General features: G+C 44.4%; 1 protein-coding gene across 2 annotated transcripts; it reads left to right on the plus strand.

Moving 5' to 3' along the window:
* The first annotated feature begins 770 nt into the window (after positions 1 to 770).
* On the plus strand, positions 771 to 22,120 carry npy1r (neuropeptide Y receptor Y1). 2 transcript variants are annotated; one of them, XM_066718033.1, is made up of 3 exons: positions 771 to 1,085; positions 12,130 to 13,011; positions 18,625 to 22,120. In XM_066718033.1, the coding sequence occupies exons 2-3, from the start codon at positions 12,307 to 12,309 to the stop codon at positions 19,039 to 19,041; spliced, it is 1,122 nt and encodes a 373-aa protein (XP_066574130.1). In that variant the 5' UTR covers positions 771 to 1,085; positions 12,130 to 12,306; the 3' UTR covers positions 19,042 to 22,120. The 2 variants fall into 2 exon arrangements, with proteins under 2 accessions (XP_066574130.1, XP_066574132.1); XM_066718035.1 differs by lacking the exon at positions 771 to 1,085 and adding an exon at positions 1,245 to 1,641.
* The last annotated feature ends 423 nt before the right edge of the window (positions 22,121 to 22,543 follow it).

The raw sequence follows: 22,543 nt of genomic DNA on the forward strand, positions 1-22,543 counted from the left end.
CAGAAGCCCGGTGTCGGAGGTTGAGACGCACAGGCACTAAGAGCCCCCCGGGAACCTGGCTCTGTAATCAGAAAGGGATCTGCACAAGTATTAGTGGAAGCCCCTCATGACCAGGCGAGATAAGCAACACTATAACTGCGTACAAACGGCCCTGGACGTCGGACTTGCTCGTTATGGGATGCTTGTGCGACTGCGCTTCAGCACCTCGGACAGGGACCAGCAGCCGCGCTTGGCTTCTCTGACGTCACGGCGTTTCTTTTCGGTTCGGTTGCTCTGAATGAATCAACCCTGAAGCCCAAACACAAAGAGCTGCTTTGCTCTTCCTCCTGGTTTCATTGTTCGTATTTAAATGTATTGCCGTGTTCTTCTCCGTGCAGCTCCACTGAGGTCTGAAGCGTTGAATCAGATTCACAATCCAGCTGCGGCAGATGTTTCTGATCCGGGTTCTTTTAATGCTTTGGACACTTTCTGCCCTCTCTCTTATGTGCAATACCCTTCAAACGAACTCATATGGACATAGAATTAGACGGATCATGTTTTCTTTCATTGATCATCTCTCTTTCTTTCCGCTCTCCCTGTAATTGCTCCTCTGCACAGACTCATTGACTGAGCGCTGGCCGGACTCTAAGCCAATGGCTTTCAGCTCAGGATCTTCTCCCAAACTCCCCAAAAAGCGAGGCTGCCTTCATTGAAGTCGGTCCAGACCGGCTTGCACTTTTCCGCAGAAGCAGTAGGTGGCGCTGACGCTAAACAGGTGACTCTCCCGTCCCGGTACCTGCGGAGAAATACGGGGCTCGGGAGATTGCAGTCCTTTGTACGTGTGTCTCAAGAATCAGCGATAGCAACCAACTATGTGTTCGCGTTTAAAATACACAAACCCACGCCAGGCAGTGCTCTGCTACATCTACAGGGCTGTTTCGTGAGACCATGTGATGGTCGGTCCGGGGAGGAGCAGCTCTAGCGCCGCGCCGCCTCCCGTTTCCTCTCCAACTGTGGTGGAAATATCACCAACTCTGCCGTCAATGTGATGTCTCCAGCCACCGGAGCAGCCAGGGCAGCCAGGGCACGGCGGCCTGGGCGCGCAGGTAGGTGTCCATGGATGGGGCTCTTCCTCCGGCGGGTTAAGCCTGCAGGTCTGGAGATGGCAGGGGTGCACCGAGAGTGCAGACGCTGCAGCTCTTTGTTCTTCACAGATGAGCATGAATTAGTCGTGGCTTTCATAGTATTATTGTTGGCTCGCTATGGAGAGAGGAGCCCGTGTGCGCAAATACAAGTTCTCTTGAACTTAGTTGCACGCATCTGCACGCCTGCTCTGGCAGCGTCTCCAGTCCTGTCGCGCAGCTGTGAGGTCGTGCTGGATCCCCCTCTTCCCCGGAATCGATGGAGTCGGTGCCACAGGGCTGTTTCTGAGCTGGGAGACCTGGACCTGGACCTGTCTACACACGGACAAACAGCCAGTCAGTCCAGAGACAAGTTTTACGACGCAGTGTATCGCCTGCAATTATCGGTTAATGTTCAATAGACACGAAGCTGATGTTTGATTAGTTGTGGGTCTGTTTTATTGGTTATAATACTCTTTGAACGCAGGCTTGTTCTCCGGGAAATGAAGCTGATGTTGGTTGAGTCTGGCCGCCTTTCTCTGTAGGTATATATTTTTAAATCAAGATTGTTTCTAATAACTTTTAAAATATATGTGTAATTAAAGTGGGTTACAATGGGAACTAAGTAGTTTAATGTATCCATTTGTAACTAACAGATCTCAATTGAAAGCGCAATGTGTATCTATTTGAATGGTTTTCTTCTTCTTCAGTATTACCACTCTGTCACATTTTCTTTTTTGCCCCACTTGATCTTTGACGTGCAACATGTTTAACAGGGTTGTTAGGTTGTAAAATTAGGAGTGGGATTTGCTATGTTTAATTGACCCCAAGAGATACACCCGTTTCCTTTAAAATGCAAGTGTCTGTGCCCGCAGTTGTCTGAAAAGAAAATTACTCTGTAAGTGTTTATATATTTATTTATTTTGTACACATTTTAGCATTTTCAAACATGTGTATGAAAGTACCATTGAACCATAAAGTCAGTTTTCAAAGCACACTGAGTTTAGGGACCCATAATATGCCCTGTGTATATTATACATATATGAGGCAAATGTATGTTAACAGCTACACACAGACACAGCTGCATTGTGCGCAGCTCTCTGACTGGATTCTGCAGCAGTGCAATGTGCATAAATAGTGCTTTTGTTCGTCAGGTATAGCTATGAGTGGCTTCATTACTAGAGCAGTTCAGATGTCACCTGTATTCTCGGTCAGTATTGACTTCTCCACAGTCGTAAGCAGTCCTGTGCCACAGTGTTGTTTTGTTTGAATTTCATTCCTGTTGAACGCCAGCCTCGTATATTGAAGGTGAAGTGTTTCAAATTGAAAGTAAGGTCTTTTACAGGGAAGCAGTTTTTCTTCCTGCCAGTCCTGTGTAGGAGAGGTCTCTGTAAACCCTTTTTGTAAAGTGCACAAACAGGGCTGATGTTATTGACCTGAGAGCAGCCTCACTTGAGTAATGTGAGAAGGAGCAGTAATGCACATTAAATATACCTGGTCTTTCAGGGGCAGTGAGACACAGGAGTGATGCGTATGAACTCGCTTTATGTAACACTTGGCCATGTTTTTTCCATGACTGACTTTGCTTCTGCCTATTTTTGTTGGTTTGTTTGGTTTAATTAACTTATTCACACAATTTTCCTATTTTATTTTACTTTGTATTACTTTCTCTGGGTGTGGCTTGTTGCAATATTTGGCCCCCAGTATTTGAGGATTTTGATTCACTAAACAGGCTCGTTGAAACACCTCGATGCGCGTTGTGACATCTCACTCAAGACCACTGCGGCCCCCACACTTTGCTGAGCCCGTTGGCAATAAAAGGAACCAAACAGTGAAAATGACAAGTCTGAGCTCTGGAACAGAACTTGAAAATGGTCTCTCTCGGAGTTACAGAGGAGGGCAGCTGTTGAGGCTGATTAATCTGAGCGAGTAACACATGAATGTAATGTTTACAAACTGGATGAAAAAGTCTTGGGTTCAATTCTATCCATCAGAGGATGGTACAGATTTCACAGCAGCGTCTGCTGATTAATACTGGGGAAGAGAGCCAAGGCACTAGAACCGGAGACGCCAAAACCAGCAGGTTCTTTAGGTCACCCTTAAAGTCTCCATTTGAAATGTTCTGTCCTGATCAGTTCAGCAGCTGGTTGTGATAGATAACCTAATTTAGAGATCATTTGGAACAATCACCTGAATTCCCTTCAGCCTCCAGTGAACAGATGGTCCTCAGTTGGACATGAGACTGGCTTGCTTAATGAATCATTGCCAGTCTGTAGAGATCATGCGAATTAGGGTTACATTAAACTGTACGCTATGGGAGCGCATGACCGGGGTATTGAAAAAGATTCCAGCAGCAACTCTCCCATCTCACCGGCGCCTTCCAAGCAAATGGTTATCCTCCTGTCAGTTTGTCTCCCACCCGTGTCTCCTGGTGTGTCTCCTTCCCGCCTCTCTCACCATGATGCGTGCCATATGCGCTCCCATCTGGGGAAACCCTGACGCAGAGCCGGAAATATCTCGCTCTGAAGACCCCGCCTTCTGAAGGGGAATTTGATCATTTTCACACAGCTTTATTTTTAGCTTCACCCCTCTTGAACACACTCTGTCCTGCTCATGCAGTTTGCCCCTGAGGGACAGCAGAGTCCTTCTTCCCTCTTAATTCGATATCCAGGTGTAGAGTTGAGGCACCCCGACCAGGATATACCAGCCCTCTGCATGTTGCTGTGCGCTTTCTGGTGCTTCCTTCTTCCCTCTCTCACCAATATAGTCACACCAAAGCAACGCCACTGCTGCACACACAATATCTACTACAGGCCTGGCTATCTACGTTTTTCCAGGGAGGGGAATCTCTATTGCTTTCCCATACTCCTCTCCTGAGTGGGAGTAGTCAAATGCTGTTGTGCTGGAGAAAGTATTAATATTACAGAAGCAGTAAAATGACTTCAAGTGCCAAAAATACATCAGTAATCAGGAGTGGAAGGGAGTGTGTCAGATCAATAAGAGTGCATATGGTGTCCAGGAAGTGCAGTCTGAACAGGTGTGTCTTGAGCAGATGTCAGAGGGTGCTCGGAGAGATTGGGAGTCTGCAGGTGGCTCCGTGCAGTCGGGTCAAGACAACGACGGGCAAGAACGACGGTCTTGACCTGGATGTGAGACGAGAGAGAGAGAACAGGGTAGAGGAGTAGCTTGGGAGAATCGAGGCAGAGAGAAGCCCAGGTGAGCTTTAGAAGACAGGCACTGATGATATAAAAAATAAACTGAGTCTGCAGCTTTTGTGTTGAACTTCAATTAGGATGTATTTTCTGCTGAAGGTGCAGACTAACATCAGAGGCATTTTGGAATGTGGATTACTGTCTACGGCCGTCCAAGGCTCAAGACACCCGGAGAAGCCATGTAATATCTATAAGATAACAAGCTCTTGTTCAAAAGACAGAAAGTGTCTGTGAGACTTAAATAAACAGTGGTTTCTGCACTACTGTGTTTTCCCGACTGATGCTCAAACCCGGTGTGTTTGACGTCAATAACTGCACTGCAGATCTTCCACAGATAGTTTGTATCTTTGTTTTAGACTTAGGCTCCGTGATTCCTGAGGCAGCTTTAGGGTTTTATTTGCTCTCCGTGAATCAGAACAAAACAGCATTAACCCCCGTCTCAGTCTGGAATTGAGATACAGATTTCACTGGTACATAGGGTGTGTAAACTTTTCATGATGATCTTCATTGTCCTAACTGGATTCAAACCACTAAAGCCCTTTCTCCCAGTTTGATCTAGGCGCTGAATCAGTTTTACACACTTTGAACATAAATAAATCACATAATGAACAATATTCACAGAATAATATTGTTTCAAATAAAGGGTGTGAATCATTTAGACAAATCTGGTGTGCACTGCATGTTGGAAAACATGTTTTTGCAGTTTAATGTGAGTAGTTTAGTGGTTGGTTTTGGTCACTGGTGCATCATTTGTGCCAATCTAAAATTTTTGCAGCAACTAACTCTCGCTGTGGAGTCCAGTGAAGAGGAAAATACTGCCGGGTTCTTCACAGATCATGTCTTGTGAAATGGAAGCAATTTCAGTGAAAAACCCACACTAAATTAAAACTGCTTTCCCCTGGGGTGGCTGTGACATATCTCTGCCTACAAGTGTGGAAAGAAAGCACACAATATTATTTTCCTCAGTATCTTTCCAAACAGCACAGATATCTCTCCTCCTGCTTGTCGGGCTTCTTTAGTCGGTTTCTGTTAGTTTGAGCCTGAGATTCGAGTGGATAACAGGGTTCACTAATTCCCTGAATCTGAGAGAGGAGGAGTGATGTTTCTTTACAATCTTGTTTTCGTTTCTTTCCCCAGTCCATGTATGAAAGCCCTTCGCTTTTGCTCCGCTCACTGTAATAACATCTTGTCAAGCACACTGGGGGGAGGCTGAACCGATAAATAATGCAGCCGTCATTCACAGGGTGTGAGAAATACACACACACAATGGTTTTAAACAGGCAGCAATAATTCAATACAGGAATAAATAAACAAACTAATGGAGAAACGCACTTTGACAACTGGTCTATTTTTCTATACTTTTCTGTTCCAGGAATAATAGATTAATAACGTTGATTTCCCCAGACCCGGGGCCAGCTGTAAACAGATGAACACAGCATTTTATTTTCATACTCTTTCTTTTTTTCAATTACATTTGTCAGTATTAAAGGTCTCTCTCAGTGCTTTTGGTATCCAAGAGCTGTCAGAAACGATAGCAGATTTATTTTGACGTGCTTTATGTTATGCAACCTTGTTTGTGACCTTTAAGGGTGCATCGTGGTTCTATGGAAAGTTATTTATTGAACGTTATATTGGGACTGCTGCCTCCACTAGTCCGGTTTTCCAGACTTCTTTTTCCTTGTCCCCCGGCAACATTGGGGAATGACGTGGGATAAAGACCCCCAGGAGTTAACAACCCTGGCTGTGGTCTCCAGTTTTCTTCTACTTATATTTCCCTGATTTCCCCAGACTGTGAGAAAGGCCGGCCGTTGCAAGAAGCTGTTTATTTCAGGGGTGTAGTTTCCTGTTCAGGTTTATTTGAATTATTAATAAAACATCGTACGAGCAGAAGTATTTCAACATGGCTGTTGTCGAATCCGCGGCCGTCATGTTTTTGTTTGGTGTTCGTCTCCTATTTGCTTGGCTCATTCACGCAAGATGTGTGTTTTAATTTTCCCTGATTTGAGTCTGTTTGAACGGCATTAACTGTTTCAAAGCGAGGAGCAGGAAGTCTTTTCATGTACGATTACAAGCAGATGTTGCTGGCGTTTATCCTAACTTATCAGGACCTTTTTCTGTTGCCTGAAAATAAGAACCAGGAAGCGTTTCAAACCTGTTTTGCACACATGGAAACAAACAGCCCCCCGTCCCCGTCCCCCGTCCCTCTGGCCACGGTGCAGCCACCAGTCCGAGCTGATCATGTTTTTCAGATTCCATCATTTGTGGTCTCGCCTCCCACGTGCGACATAAATAAACATGGTGACTCAACGGGCAACAGTCACTCTGTGTTCCTCTGATTGTTATTATTTATTTATCGGTGGACGAAGCTACACTGATATCACGTACAGCTGTAGAAAGACCAGGGCCCCCAGGCTACACTTCAGTATGTGAAGTCATCCTGCAGCTTGCAAGTGCTCTGCCCATAAGGCTGTTCTCAGATGTAAACTGGGCTTTTGGGGCACATGGGCCTGTTCTGGTGGCGCAACTCCTCTGCGATTGGTAGAGCATTGCAGCACTTTTACCCCGCGTCAGACCTTTTGCCCCCTCGGCCTCATGCAGAAGGCTGGGAGCTGGTTTGGGAATCTATAGACCAGGCGCTCAGCGGCGCTCCTGAGACTGTGGTTCATCTCCATGGGGGTTTTGGTAGCACTCACTGCGCAGAGTTGTCTGAAGGCATCATCTATTAGTAATAAGCTTAAAAGTAAGAACTGTTTGAACAGCATCGTGATGTCAGGGATTATGACACGCCATGGTGATTGGGGAGGTAATGAATAAACCAGGTTGGGCTCAACATATCTTGCCTAATTGTTATGAGAATTAAAAGTGACATTTATCTCCTCCGAAGGCTTCAGGCTCGTCTCAGTGTGTGTATAAACGGCCATAAAAGCCCGCCTTGAGCTGCAGGAGCAAGCGCTACTCGATTCTCTCATAAGTGTATATGAGAAGACATTATTCTCTGATATGATGCTCTGTTTCAATAATCATAATAAACATCCGAAGCAATAAAGTGCAGCAAATGCAACATGGTGGAACCTGACGACACGCATGGGCCGCTCCGGCCATCAGCCACCCCCCTGGCACACAGGAAATGAGTCTATCGCCTCCTCAGGCCGACGGCTCCCGCGGTGTCGGCCTCACCAGAGTGGCGTGGCAATTTATTCGGTGCATGAATAATTCTCTCTGTGTGAAGTAAGCCTCACTGAAGTTCTCCGCACAGAGAGCTCGTGGGCGAACCAGCCTTCACTTCAAAGCCGCAAGAAGTCAGACTCTCCCTGTAGATTGATATGGAGTTTGATTGCCGGCACAGCGAACGGCTCACAGAGCAGCTCCAGAGCAGTGAGGTACTGGGAAGATGCCCCCGGGCAGCAGAGGAGCGCAGTGCACTTATTACCACACAGCTGTGGGGTCGCAGCCCCAGGTAAGACACGACTCTGTCTGTAGAGGTAAGATGTGTTACTCGGGAAAAAGCAGACAAGAAAACCTGTCCCTGAAATCGAATGGTAAGTTGCTCTGGAGAAAAGCATCTACCCAGAATGGATAAAAAGTTCAGCACTGCGGAATTTCCCCATCACTGCCATGACATAATAAGAGCAAAACTCCGGAGAACACAAACCACGAGTCATTTTAAAAACCCAAACAACCAGAACCAAAAAAATGTATTTCCCCTTATCTGTGTCTTCCGTCCCATTATTTTGTTTTTGAGAGGGCGAGAAAAGCTATTTAGTCAGATCGGATCGCTTATCCTGGGAGGCGTCACAGTTTCTGCTCCTGCAGGCACGCTTTCAGAGAGGAAAAAACTGCACATAAATCAGAGGAATCGAGTTAACACGAAACCAATAGACAGGGAGGCGAGTTTGCTGTGTGACCGAACAGCTGATGGCTGGATGTATAGCTCTGCCTCAAGCAGAGCGTCCGAAACATATGTAACGCAAGGCCTGGTATTTCTCCTGAGCGTTCAAGCGAATCTGTGCTCCTTTAGGACTGGGAGACTTTCATAGAGGGGGAAAAAGCTCGTGCCCACGTCCAACCTTGGAGTTTGAAGGTACCATACAAAGCAGCTTCATTTCAAATTTTATGTCCACCTTTCCTGACGCTGGTCTATTTTGCATTCCCGATGCTACCAGGCAGATTTTGCCATTTGTTCCCCGTATGCCAGTGTACTTTGGCATGACAAGAAAGACCACAGTTTGCCAATATAAATAAGTAATGGAGTTATTTATATGTGACTGCTTTTCTCCAGTGGGGTATGGTTGTGTTTTAATGGAGCGGTTTAGCATCATGCAGTGAAATCGAGGGGGATCCACAGATAGGTCAGTCACAGTTAAAGGTGTAAACGACAGTAAAGTACTGAGTGAATAATAATAATAATAGAGAGCTGATGCACACACTCGATAGCATCATTGACAACCCCTGCGAATGGCCGCCACAGCGTTCCCTCCAATAAAACATTAATGATCGACCTCCGAGGTTTTTATTGCTTCGATCCAAAAGTCCACCGATTCAGACGTCTTAATTATTAACCCCATTTGAAAAGCAAGTGTGTTTCACTTCAACGTGGCTGAGATTTCGACCGGAGCGGGCGAGAGGAACTCGGTGATCCAGTTCTGCTTCCCGGGAACGTCCCAGCATGGCCTCAAGCGGCTTCTCGGGTTTTAAGCCATATCTGAGAGAAGTCACAGCTCTTTGTGTTGCGCTTATTCCTGTGTCCCACACAGCGCCTTCTGTGCAGAACAGACTGGCACTTTTCACAAACGCCAGAAGTGTGATCCTTGTGTTTCTCATATGCCAAAATTGACCCCTTTTTGGCATATTTAAAATAGATGGGATATATCTTATATATATATATATATATATATATATATATATATATATATATATATATATATATATATATATATATATATATATATATATATATATATATATATATTATTGAATGTGTTGACAATATATGGTGAGGTTAATTTCTACATATTTTCCACATGTAAAATAAATAAATGGTTTACAGACTAACACATATTTACCATATATCCTATATATTTTAAATATTTAAAAAGGGTTCAGTTTTGGAAACGTGTATGGACCACACATTTCTGCCACATATTTAAACAGATATTGGTTCAATTTGTGCTTCCATAAATCTTTTGCCCATTCTGCTTGCTAATTAAGCCTCCTGTAATGCCTGTAGGACAGTAATAATAAACCTCACACACACAGACATGTTTAGAGACATATTAGGCAGAGGAGAAAGCTGTGCAAGGTTTCTTGTGCAGGAAAGCTGTCCTTTTCCTAAATACTGTGCCACCACACCTCCCCAAAGCTCTCCTACTTATTGATTAGTAAAGCAAGTACAGTCCTCTCCCAGGGGACACAGAGCCCTGCTGGGCTGAGAGGCATTAAGGTGCTCGAATGTACCTGTTTAATTGTGTTTCCATGTCTTTAGAAACCCGTGATTGTAGGGGTGACCTGTGAAACCTGGCAGGCTGCTCTGCGGGAGCGAGCGAGTCGTACAAAACAACCTGAACTGTATCGAACAAGGCTAAACAAGTTTGTTAATGTGACACAGAATATGCAGAGAAAAGAAAGAGATGTAAGACACTGGATTTGCCTTAAAGACTTTGCGCTGAAAGTTCAGCATGAATAAATAAATGATCTTGAATGCTTGAAGAGCTGAATTTTCAGACGGCACAATCTTCCTACAATAACCCTTCACGGGCTGAAGAAAAGAGGCTTGTTTGCTCTTGCAGGTCAGGGCGCTGTAGTGTATTACTCTCTCTGCTGTCCTTTGCCACTCTTTTGTCCGGGCCTTTGTGTGCTGCTTGCAGAACACACTGCTAATATTGAAGCCTGTGTGTTTGGTTACTGCGAGTGTCGCAATAAACCCCTAAACACATTATGTTATAATAGTCACTGTTATCTAGCAGTTCAAACAGCTGCCAGTCTCGGACACGATTAACTCGTACTCGAGTCCGTCAAGGGCCCTCCATAAACTCCGCGTCCAGAGCACAGATGTACATTTATTAAAGGAGCACTTAACTGCATTGTATGTTGTACTTGTTCTTTACTGCATTTCACAATATAAAGAGAAAGTCTGATTGATTCGTGTGTTGTTGTTCTCCTGATTGAGGGAGCACACAGATTTGCTCTTTTATAGAATCCTTAGCATTATCTTCATGTTGAGTTTAGTGTGGTTGTATGTTTGCGTGCTCCTGTTGTTTGTTTGGTTTGAAACAGCTATTTCAGGACTGTCACCAATAACACCTTCCTTGTTTTTTGCAAATTATTGTGACAAATGCTACACCCTCCAAGCGCCCGATCCTGAGAGTCGGAGTGACACCCATTGCGGTGCCGGTGCCCTGCGTGCACACGGGTTCGTATCTGTGTTTGCTGTACACAGGCACGCCTTTCTGTCCAACCCCTTCTGTACCAAAGAAGCAAGCATGCAAGAAGGGAGAAGGAGTTACTGTTTGGAAAGTGTCAACTGAAGAGATCCCTTTAAGGATGTATCTTTTCTGTATGACATTTTATTGGCTCTTATAAATCTGTACCAGTTTAGAACGTCTTAACCGGCTCGGCTTTATGGAAGATTTAACAAGGAAGCGTTCCGTGGGTCCTATAAAATTAGCTTTGTTTCTCGATGTGTACCGAGGGCAGATCGACATGTTTCTGTCCAAGGTGTGTAAGAGCCACAACCGCAGCCGCAAAATCAACAGCAGTGTGGAGTGCACTGGAGTACTTTTTTTTAAGATAACCACAAGCTGTGACAGTGCGGCGGGGCCGGGGCGAGGAGGAGGAGGAGGGACGCGTCTGGAGTGTTTGGAGGAATTGGGCTGAAGGAACGCTTGCAGCTGGAGCTACAGACTGACTTGATAAGGGTTCGGTCCCTGATTGGGCCGCTGGGGTGGAGTGGGCACGGCCGAGCTCAAGTGCCGAGTGAAATCACATGGAAAACAAGTGCACTTATGTAACAGATGGCAGTTGAATCACTCTATTCAAGGCCCCTCGATGGGTGCTACTCAGGGTTTGTGACCATGGAGATGCAGGTATATTGTGCTGTATTCTCTCAAACCTCGGATTGTAGCATCATGATGTTAAAGCTCTCCAAGGGCCCGAAGTGCATTTCCCTCCTGGAGTGTGAAGTAGGGGTCAGGAGCTTGTGGCTGGGGGGCCGTAGGTTCACATCCTGTGTGGGAATTGTGCTGCTCGACCCGCGTGCAAACGGTTTCCCCCCAAACGCTCTGGTACAAAAACAACTGCATCGGCTGGAAGTCGTGGAAGTTGCCAAGGAAATAAGGAAACAAATAAATACAAATAAAACCATGGTGAGGATCCCAGGGCGGCTGCAAAGCAAATATGAAAGAAATACTGAATAGTGAAGCATAGATTATGGATTGATATGAATATTTATTGAGCAGCGTGAAAGAGAAATCCATATGCTCTGTTGGCTTTTGACCGTTTCAATAACCCCTGCCTTGTTTGCACATACCCTGGGCCTTCTGTCACACTTTAAACCGTAAGTTTGTGTGTACTTGTACATACTGCATCTTCCACACAAAAGCAACAAAGCGAACAACCTAAAGAAAGCTCATTTAACTTCCATTAGCCATACTGCGATATCCATACCTTAAGAATCAGCACATGGGGAGAAATTAAGGTTGTGGTTGTGGGCGGCAAGCTTTCTTTTCACCTTTGACCAAGTGAAAGTTTAATTTAGACCTTTAGCGACTGGGTCCTAGTCGAAAGGGCGCATTGTTTTAAACTCTGCTTTCCTCTTTCAGGGCTCTGATGAGAAGCTGCAGGCAGACATGGCCGTGGCCCGGCACGCAGAGACCTGGACCGTGAGGGAGACATCAACTCTGAGTTGACCCCATAGACAAATTGGGTGGTGGTGCAGCCGTCGGAGAGAGAGAGGTCCCTTTTTTCAAGGCTTTGGGGGGGGTTTGGATAATTGTACAATGGGCGAGGTGGTGTTCTACAACCCTCTGAACTGCTCCGAAGCGGCTGCCAACTGCTCCCGGCGCAACCTCTCCCTGCAGGCCTTCGAGGACGAGTGCCAGAACTACCTGCCCGTTTTCTTCATCATGGTGGTGGCCTATAGCGCCGTGGCCCTGCTGGGGGTGTCGGGCAACCTGGCGCTCATCCTCATCATCGGCCGGCAGAAGGAGATGCACAACGTCACCAACATCCTCATCGCCAACCTGTCGGTGTCGGACCTGCTGGTGTCGGTCATGTGCTTGCCTTTCACGTTCATCTACACCTTCATGGACCACTGGGTGTTTGGCGAGGCCATGTGCAAGCTTAACAACATGGTGCAGTGCCTGTCCGTCACGGTGTCCATCTTCACCCTGGTCCTCATCGCCGTGGAGCGCCACCAGCTCATCGTCAACCCCCGCGGCTGGCGGCCCAGCAACACGCAGGCCTACATGGGCATCGGCGTCATCTGGGCTCTGGCGGTCTGCACCTCGCTGCCTTTCCTGCTCTTCATCTACGTGACGGACGAGCCGCTGAAGCTCCTGCCTCACTACCACGAACAGTACGAGGGCAAGGTGATCTGCATCGAGCACTGGCCCTCGCCCACGCTGCGGCTCACCTACACCACCTGCATGCTGGTGATACAGTACTTCGGACCCCTGTGTTTCATATTCATCTGCTACTTAAAGGTAAAGCGGGGGGCTCAGTGCTGATCCACACGTGCAGAATCCGCTCGCCTCAGGCTCAGATGTGCGTCTGGGTTAGACTTGGTTTGGAAACCCCTTGTGCTTTTCGTGTAGAGTTTTCTTCTAGCGTTACGTGAACCATGCTGTTGTTTAACACTAAGGGGCTCGGCATTTCACTGGGAAGGAGGGAGAATGAATGTTTCTGGATTCACTTGGAATGCTTGTCCCTTAATATTTACAATTCATCAACTAGCTTTGAAGTTATTGTTGTTCTGTTTCTCAGCAGACACTCGTATCCAGGGCAGCTGTTACAATTTGACATAGTTTCCTATTTATAGAGCTGGGTTTGTACTGGAGTATTCTGGGTACAGTTCTTTGCTCAAGGATACAACAGCAGGGTCGCCCACCTGGGATCGAACCCTCAACCATCCGCTCAGGAGTCCAGAGCCCTGACCGCTACAACACACTCAACACTGCAGTCAGTTCCTTCCCTTCAGTCCCACTTCAGTTCAGTCTAGTCGATGCCTGTTCAAATCCTGTAACTCCTATTTTCACTTTCCAATTCCAAGCTGCCCTGGCATTAAACCCCACCTAGACCAGCTTCAAAGTGCAACTTCTTTCCCGTTCCCAAGCCATAGTGTAATGATACAATAATCTTCTCAAGCAGGGCTCCAAAGTCCTGATATTTTATCTGTAGTTTAACTTTATTGTGTTATTCTGCACTCAGATACAAAAGTCAGTGAGTTTGAGCTCATAGAAATGTGCGACCCATTTGGCACAGCTCTGTGGTAGTTTTTCAAACAAAACTTCAGTCCTGTAGCGAGAGTTTGCCCGAGTAAACCAGCTGGGGGACATCGTTTTCGGAAGAATATCACATTGTGACATATAACTATTTTTGGAGGAAGTAACTTCTGTCATTGCTCCCTGTGCCAGACATGTAGACAGTAAACCCAGTATGTTAGAAGTGCGATTCATTGCCTGTTGATGTGGAAAGCAAGAGAAACAGAAATCTAGCAAACACAGCAGATGCAATCTTTCTGTGAAGTGGTATAAACGGCGAAAGGATAAAACAATGGCCGTGTTAAAATGAAACAGTCAGGCAGCTGAAAACCCTTGAGGCCGATATCGTTCAGACTTTCAGTTGTCGTTGGTTCGCTCTTGAGCTGCCGGCTGTGAGATAATCGTTCAGGCCAGTGTGTGTCCACAGATAACAATTTCTGCGTCACGTCACAGAGCCAACTCTGCTGGAGTCATCTTCGTTTTCTGAAAAACCAACTTGCATATAATCCTATTTACCTCCTGTGTGTGACTAACTCACTAACAAAATACTTAGTTAGAAAGAAAGATAATGTACTTTTATGCTTATCGTAGACAGACAGAAATAGATAATATAGTCTGAATCTTTTTGTACAGATAAAATAATGTGCTCTGATGCTCATTTATGCCCATTTATGCCCATGTGCACGAATGAGAAGTGAAAACCTGCCCATAACAAGGGTAGAAGGACTGGATATTCTGGGTAAATGTGACAAAAGTAAACAATTTCAGGACAATTGGGATCATCCCTCCCACTGATTAATACCAATATCCACGAGCACCACACAATAATGACACAATGCTTGAAGTTCTGATATTTAGAGGTACCGGTTTTGAAATAGTCACTTTAAAAATAGTTTGTCCCTCAATAAACATTCACATTAATGAAATAATTAAATTCTTACTTCAAGGAATCTTTGAGCACCTGGACCAGAGGAATGGAACTGAGAAACCACACATCATTAAAAATAGCCTGGAATCAGATGGACAAATAAATAAAACAATGAATTACATTGAAAACCCTGTTTATATGACTGCTGTAGAAACATGTAGCACAGTTAAATAGTTCAGGTGCTGAATTTATGCAGAATAATGTTGTAGTTCCCTAAAAACATTTTGGTATCAGAATTCTTACTGGAGTTGCTACATGATGCATCCAGAGCTCGTGTCTAACACCGTGTTGTCAAACTTCAGATCTAAAACAGTTTGTGTTCAGACTGTGTTCTAATGCTGATGAGGGGACAAAAACGCCGAAGTGAAGAAAGTTACTGCGCATGAGGCCTGTGTTTTAGTTTTCTGTCTCGTCTTTGTTATTTTGGAGATGTTTTCAATCCGCCCGGATCACATTGTCCCTGGAATAGATACCCTTTTCCTCATTTTCGTACATGCATGGGAGTCTGTCTGGCCAGAGCAGCCCCTCAGGATAAATAGCTGGATAATGTGCTCTGATGCTTTTTTCCAGACTGACAGACTGACAGATTGACAGACAGACAGAGAGTAGGACAAAATCTGATGCTTTATGTGGCGTGACCAGTAATATCTCTCCGCTGGCCTTTCAGCTTCGCTACAGGATAGACATTTTGCGTAAGTGCTCCTCTGACTCCCTGCGGTTCGTCTCCCCGCTGATTTGAAGCTGTTAACTGAGAGCTGCGGTGAAGTACTGCGCAGGGCTTCAGATCTCGAGAGGTGAACTGGTTTGCCTCGGGTGGTTATATAGTTAAGTCCATGAATATTTGGACAGTGATACAGATGTCATCATTTTGGGTCTGTACGTCACCACAATTGAAAGGAAACAATCAAGATGTGCTTTAAGTGTAGAATTTCATCTTTAATTTGAGGGCAGTTACATCCACATTGGGTGAACGGTGTAGGAATTACACCCATTGTTATATGTGCCCCCCCCCCCATTTTAGGGGTTCAAAAGTAATTGGAACGCCACAAGAACAAGCAGGAACTAAAGACAATGCAGTGCAGGCCTGGCAGAGCATCACCAGGGAAGAAACCCAGCATCTGCTGATGTCTATGGGTTCAGACTCCAGGCAGTCATTGACAGCAAAGGATTTGCAACCAAGTATTTAAACTCCCAATGTAATTCATGATTATGTGAGTTTAGTTTAATTGTGTCACTCATACATATCGGCTCAGATGGGAGAACCAAGACTTCTGTGTATCACAATTTATTTTTTTCACCTAACTGTCACTACAATGTGCTGATTCCTATAAGCCACAGCTGTTTAAATGATGATTTAATTTCCATGTATTGGGTCTGATTCTCTCATTATTTAAATGGCAACAGTTGACTGAGGTCTGTTAATTAAGTAATTAAAAAAAGACATGGGTGTTTTTCACCGTGTATTATATTGGCGTATATGAGATGTTTTCGTAAAAGGAGGTTGTGAAGTAAGTGAGTTCCAAAAGAGCTTTGTTTTATAATTATATTTCTGTAATTATAGGCACAATTATAGAGTAATTATCAACTGAAGAGCAACCGAGAAAGGTTGAAACTGGATTAGAATGTTTTAATGATTTTGGTCTAATTTCAGATCAAAAACATGAACAGGTATTTCTGAAACTTCTTGTTGCTTGTCTATATGATTGCATTGGGAAAATGTGCAACTTGCACCTTTACAGAAGAGGACAGTTTACATACTTTGAGGGCGTAGCTGCCATTTCACTAGCTTCCTGCATGTCAGGGCTTTCACAGCCTCGCGCCGTCGTCACCGGAAGAGTCTTGACTCTGGAAGAGAAGTTACTGAGATTCAGGAGCAGCTCAACGCCCCCCGCCTGCTGCGGAGAGATCTTCCCCTGCTGGCTGCCGTCTTATCTCCTGACCTCAATTCAGCTCTTTTGAAATCTGAAGAAAGCATAATGAAGTTAAAACATTACAGAGAAATCCTGTGGCAGCCAAGAGTCCTTGAGAATATATTTTTCCGGCTTTGCGGTTTCAATCTGTCTCATCGGGGCTCCTTTCCAGCCAGAAATTCGCAGTTTTCAATCCCCACCATTAGCCGCACACACAGCCAGTGTGCCGTTTCAAGTGCCTTCTGCGCGGATGCTCTGGGTGACGACCGGCACAAGCTCACGTGTGTTCGCTCTGACACATCATTAATTCTGCTTTATTATTATTTATGGGATGTGGAATTGAAAAGCGTCTGTCTGTAGGACCTTGCGTACACGCTGGGAAAAGAGATGAACAAAATGCAAATGAAGTTGCAGCAGATATTCATGCACAGACACACACACACACGACTAAGTCCTGGTATGCTTTTCCAGGACAGACTGGGAGAAGGTCTGGATGATTTGGAGAGCAGTGGCCTCCTGGAGATACACAATATGCCTCTCTATACTGCCCTGCCTGTTACATTTGCACCTCATTGTATTTCTACAGGACAATTATAATGGAGTGGACGGGCACTGTCGTTATAATTCATACTTGTAAGAACCTCTGTGAGGGTGGATGCCATTGTAATTGACTGCAGGTCTGCTTCAAAGGCAACATCCAAGCACACGTTGCTGCATCAAGACTAAAAACTTCTCTTCTTATGCCCCATAGATACCTGCATATATTTAAGATATTGTGCAACCAACTATATGTCCTTTAAGAGGAGAAATCCCTATAGAAGCCAACAGAAATCATAACAGACTTCAAAGGCAACCTCCAGTAATGTCTGTGGAGATCATTGTGTACCAGGGCCTCTTTCTGGTCACTTCTCTTCCTTATACCCCCCCCCTTAGTTTGGTACATCAGCTGACCTGCACAGTGAGTTAAGGGTGTGAATACGTGTCCAAAAAAAATTTAAATGTCACTCAACTCCCCAGGCACTGTGACATGCCAAAATAAATTATAAATAAATAGACATCTGGAGTGGAAAAATAACTGTGTAAAAGACACTATTGCATGAAGTCTTGCATTAACAACAACCCTCTGAATAACCAGTGGGACAATCCTACTATGATCATAAAGATCATAAATACACACTTCTTTCAGTTACACTCCTGCAGTCGGGCTATAACTATGGTGCACAAAGCTATCCTCGAAGGACCAGCACATAGGCAAGCTGCTGTTTCTTCTTCTCATTTTTAATGGTTTTATTTTGGAGTAGAGAGTGAGTCGCTGACAGACCTGATCGTTTTTTGCACCAATCTCTGGAAACAACTGACCTGGACAATATCTGGCCCTAAATGGGGATCATTGAATCTGACTGGCCCGCGGCTCAGTCTGGAGTTATTCCAGATCTGGACTCCCGAGGGCGGACGTCACGGTAATAGACTGAGAATTTAAGGCAAACCAGACAGCACGGGAGGCAGTGTGTTTATTAAATGGTTTGTAACATGAAACCCAAACAGTAGTGACAATTAGTAGATACGATCAGAGCTTAAAAGCACTAAGGGGACAGCACTTACAAATACTTTAGACCCAGGTGAACAAATTCGTCATGAAGAAAGTAAATTAAAAGCTAAAACATATTGCACACCAACACACTCGCCATTTTTTTTCTTTTTAATGACATTCCTTGGTCGTTTTTGTGGGTTTCTTATTAGATTTGTGGTCATGACCAGCCAATTGCTTTGTAATTAGATTTATAATTCCAGCTGTAAGTGCACGTTCACAGGCAGAGCTATCCCAACTCTGCACTGAAATGATTCATGTGATCCTCGGTGTTGTTTGCTTGCATTTCCGTCACATTGGCAGGGAGAGGAGAAAGAGTGCGTCGGATATGGCTTGTTATTATAAATGAGAATAACCATCACAGTAATATTCCCACAGCTGTTGTGAATTCATACTTCCCCCTCTTGCAGATCTACATGCGCCTTCGGAGACGGAACACCATGATGGACAAGATGCGGGAGAACAAGTACCGGTCCAGCGAGAGCAAGCGCATCAACGTCATGCTGTTCTGCATCGTGGTGGCCTTCGCGGTCTGCTGGCTGCCGCTCAGCATCTTCAACATCATCAAGGACTGGAACCACGAGATGATCATGATGTGCAGCCACGACCCGCTGTTCTCGCTGTGCTACCTGGCGGCCATGCTGTCGGTCTGCGTCAACCCCGTGTTCTACGGCTTCCTCAACCGCAACTTCCAGCGCGACCTGCAGGCTGCCTTCCGCCTCTGCAGGGCGTCCCGGCGCGAGGAGGACTACGAGACCATCGCCATGTCCACCATGCAGACGGATGTGTCCAAGACCTCGCTGAAGCTGGGTAGCCCCGAGATGTGACTCCGATCGCACGGCAGGGCGCCCGCTGTCCAGTGCGGCTGAGTTCCCGCATGTGCCGTGTGAAATGACCAGATTTCAAACGATTAAGCCAGGGGTGGGTGACTCCAGTGCTTGAGGGCTGGATTCCCGTACCTTTCCATTCACACTACCCATGTGGAATTGAAGATGATCCTTATGTTTTCACTATGTATGAAAACTGGCTCCTTTGTTTTGTCTGTAAAACATGTTGGGATATATTGCAAATCTATGTTTGACTACATACATTTATATATGTTCTTAATATACGGTGGGGCTAATTTTGACCCTCTATCTTCAGTGTATAAGATAACGGACTACCTAAAATGTGTTTGAACTATATCCCAAGTATTTTAAATACACAAGGAAAGGACCAGTTTTGATATGTGGAAAACATAAGCATTGTACACCCTCGACTGTGGTAAAAAGGTGTATTTGTTTGTGAAGGAGAGGACCTGGAATAAATGGGTGACTTGGCTTCAGTTGGGCAATTAGGGCCAGCGAGGGATGGAAACCCCGAGACCCCTGTGGCCTGCGAGACCCCCAGCCCTGCATTAAACCTCACAGGTTGCTTCTCGACGCCTGACACGCGCTGACTCTGGTGATGAACGGCGGCTCGGTGACACTCTCGTACAACAGCTGACACCCCAACTGGTGTTGCTTTGATTTCCGTAGCCGTGCGCAGACATTTCTCACTGAAGCAATTACTGTCAGGTAGTTGGCAGACCGTGCTTTAAGATCAGAGACATGTCTTGGTAGTATTGCATATATATCTATATTTATAGATATATATGAAGATGTGGGTTAAACATGAGTAATTCTAGGAAATAAAGGGGTATGTCAAAGTGTTTTATATATATGTTTATATGTGGGGGCCTGTTATCGTTTGACAAATATAATCTGTTGCCAGAATGTCTGCAGGACTCGGTGGAAGTGCCTCATACAATCACACTGAATTGCTCTGATACTCGGCCCTAATCCACACGAGTTTGTGAATGTTATTGTTATGGTGTTACCAAATCACGACCCTCTATTCAAATCCATAAAAGCAGTGCTTGAAATGGAAAAAGCGCCTAAAAGTGCCCACACTCGAGTCCAGCGATGGCACAGAAGCACTCTCGTGTACTCAGATGTACATGTCACACGTCCAAGAAGAAAAAGACAGATATGAATATAAATAACTTGGTGCACTTTACGTCAAGCTAAAGAGAATTAATCACAAACAGACTCTAAATGAGATGGATCTTCCACTAGCTTAGAAAGAAAATAAAACAATGAGCTGGTGATAAAATTCATAACTATTAAATGCATTGTTAAACAGGAAACATAGTCTGTTCATAACTAATGAATGCATTGGTTAAACAAACATAGTCTGGAAGAGTAACAACAAGGGGGAAGGGCTGTAGTGTAGCTCAGTGACTTGTTGTCTCTGGTTGTCGTAATGGCACTGGAAGCCGCGCCGCTGCCGCTGTGCGCCTGCAGGCTGAGCTGACGGAAATCTCAGGAGGTCTTGAGCTTTAACTGTCCTGAAAATGTCGGGTTACAGGTACCTGTACATCAATAAACATCCGAACGTCAGGCCACACATCTAAAATAATGATATGACCTTAATGTTATATTGACATTTTAATTTCCATTACAAAGTCAACAACAACATTGAAAGATGAGCATTATATCTGCAGACCAGTCCAGTCTGAGCAGTCTGAAAGCATGCTGTGTTTTATATGTAGATACATTCGGCGCAGTACGCCAGTTAAACATTCAACCTCTGGCTTTTCTCAGCTCTATCTGTGTAAATGAGGTCCGAGGTCTTACTTCATTCATTATTTTTTATTTTCTAATACAGATGTAGTCACACCCTGCATTTGAAACAATCTTATACAGTGATTTGTTTTGTTTAATAAATATTGCTCATTGAATTACACTTACTGATCAGTGACACCTTTACAGCCAGGGGTCCCAGAGGAGCCCTACCCTGCTGGTCTTTGTTCTTAATTACTTAATTGGACCTTAATTGAAGTAACAATCTGCTTAGATTTGACTTTTTAAATTGTGTAATAAGAGTTTGTTCTTTAATAAGTTCTTTATACAAATATATGCTTAACTTAAAACCACTACTGTTTAAAAAAAATAAAATGCTCTGATTCAGGAAATAATTTATTCAATTGAGGGTTCAATTAAATAATTGGTTGGGAACCCTGGGCCTAGAGAGAAACCTGCAGAGACTCCAGCTGGTTGAGACATGGATTTCATGGCAGTGGAAGTCAAAGGAAAGTGTAGCTCAGTGAGAAATATTTCTCAAACTGAATGAATCTCTAAATAACTTTGTCTCAGGTGAGGGTTCTGAATATGTTGACTACAGCTGTGTCTGTATATTAAAAATAATACATCATGAATTCCTGTTTCAGATCAGACGTGCACAAGTGTGGGCCCAGAGTCCATCATAAAAAGCAACATTATAAACATTTCAATATTATTGACCCCAATCAGGTTTACATCATTATTATTATTATTATTATTATTATTATTATTATTATTATTATTATTATTATTATTATTATTATACTTTTATTAATGAATGACCTTTTTAGTGCAAATAGCTGCAGTCTTATTTCCTGGGGTTCGTTATACAGTTACTGTGGTTGTCAAGTGATGACTTTCATATGAATTACATTTTCTGTAAATAAAAGTAACGCAAGAATCGTGTGGTGAAGAAGTCTTCACATGGGGCTGCCAAACAGTGATGCGCCAAAGAGCCGGGGATTGGCACAGCTTGTGATGTGCGCTGGTCTGCTATAGGCACAGATATTGCTAATGGAGAAGAGAGCAGTTTTAGGCAACACAATTGAATGAAGGCCCTTTATCAGACCGTTACTCTCAGCAGCCCAGAAGAGTGTGCATACAGAAAGTTGGATATCCACCACCTGTGTCCATGCAGTCATTGTCCCATTTATACAAACCTGAAGAGGAGGTTTACAAAAACAGGTTGAGTAAGAAGGATGGATGGTTAATTCTCTTGTACATCTTGAAAGAAGTAGTTATATACATTTATATATATATATATATATATATATATATATATATATATATATATATATATATATATACACTCACCTAAAGGATTATTAGGAACACCATACTAATACTGTGTTTGACCCCCTTTCGCCTTCAGAACTGCCTTAATTCTACGTGGCATTGATTCAACAAGGTGCTGAAAGCATTCTTTAGAAATGTTGGCCCATATTGATAGGATAGCATCTTGCAGTTGATGGAGATTTGTGGGATGCACATCCAGGCCACGAAGCTCCCGTTCCACCACATCCCAAAGATGCTCTATTGGGTTGAGATCTGGTGACGGTGGGGGCCAGTTTAGTACAGTGAACTCATTGTCATGTTCAAGAAACCAATTTGAAATGATTCCACCTTTGTGACATGGTGCATTATCCTGCTGGAAGTAGCCATCAGAGGATGGGTACATGGTGGTCAT

Source organism: Amia ocellicauda, chromosome 12, assembly GCF_036373705.1.
Source record: "Amia ocellicauda isolate fAmiCal2 chromosome 12, fAmiCal2.hap1, whole genome shotgun sequence".
In the NCBI taxonomy this organism is placed as follows: domain Eukaryota; kingdom Metazoa; phylum Chordata; class Actinopteri; order Amiiformes; family Amiidae; genus Amia; species Amia ocellicauda.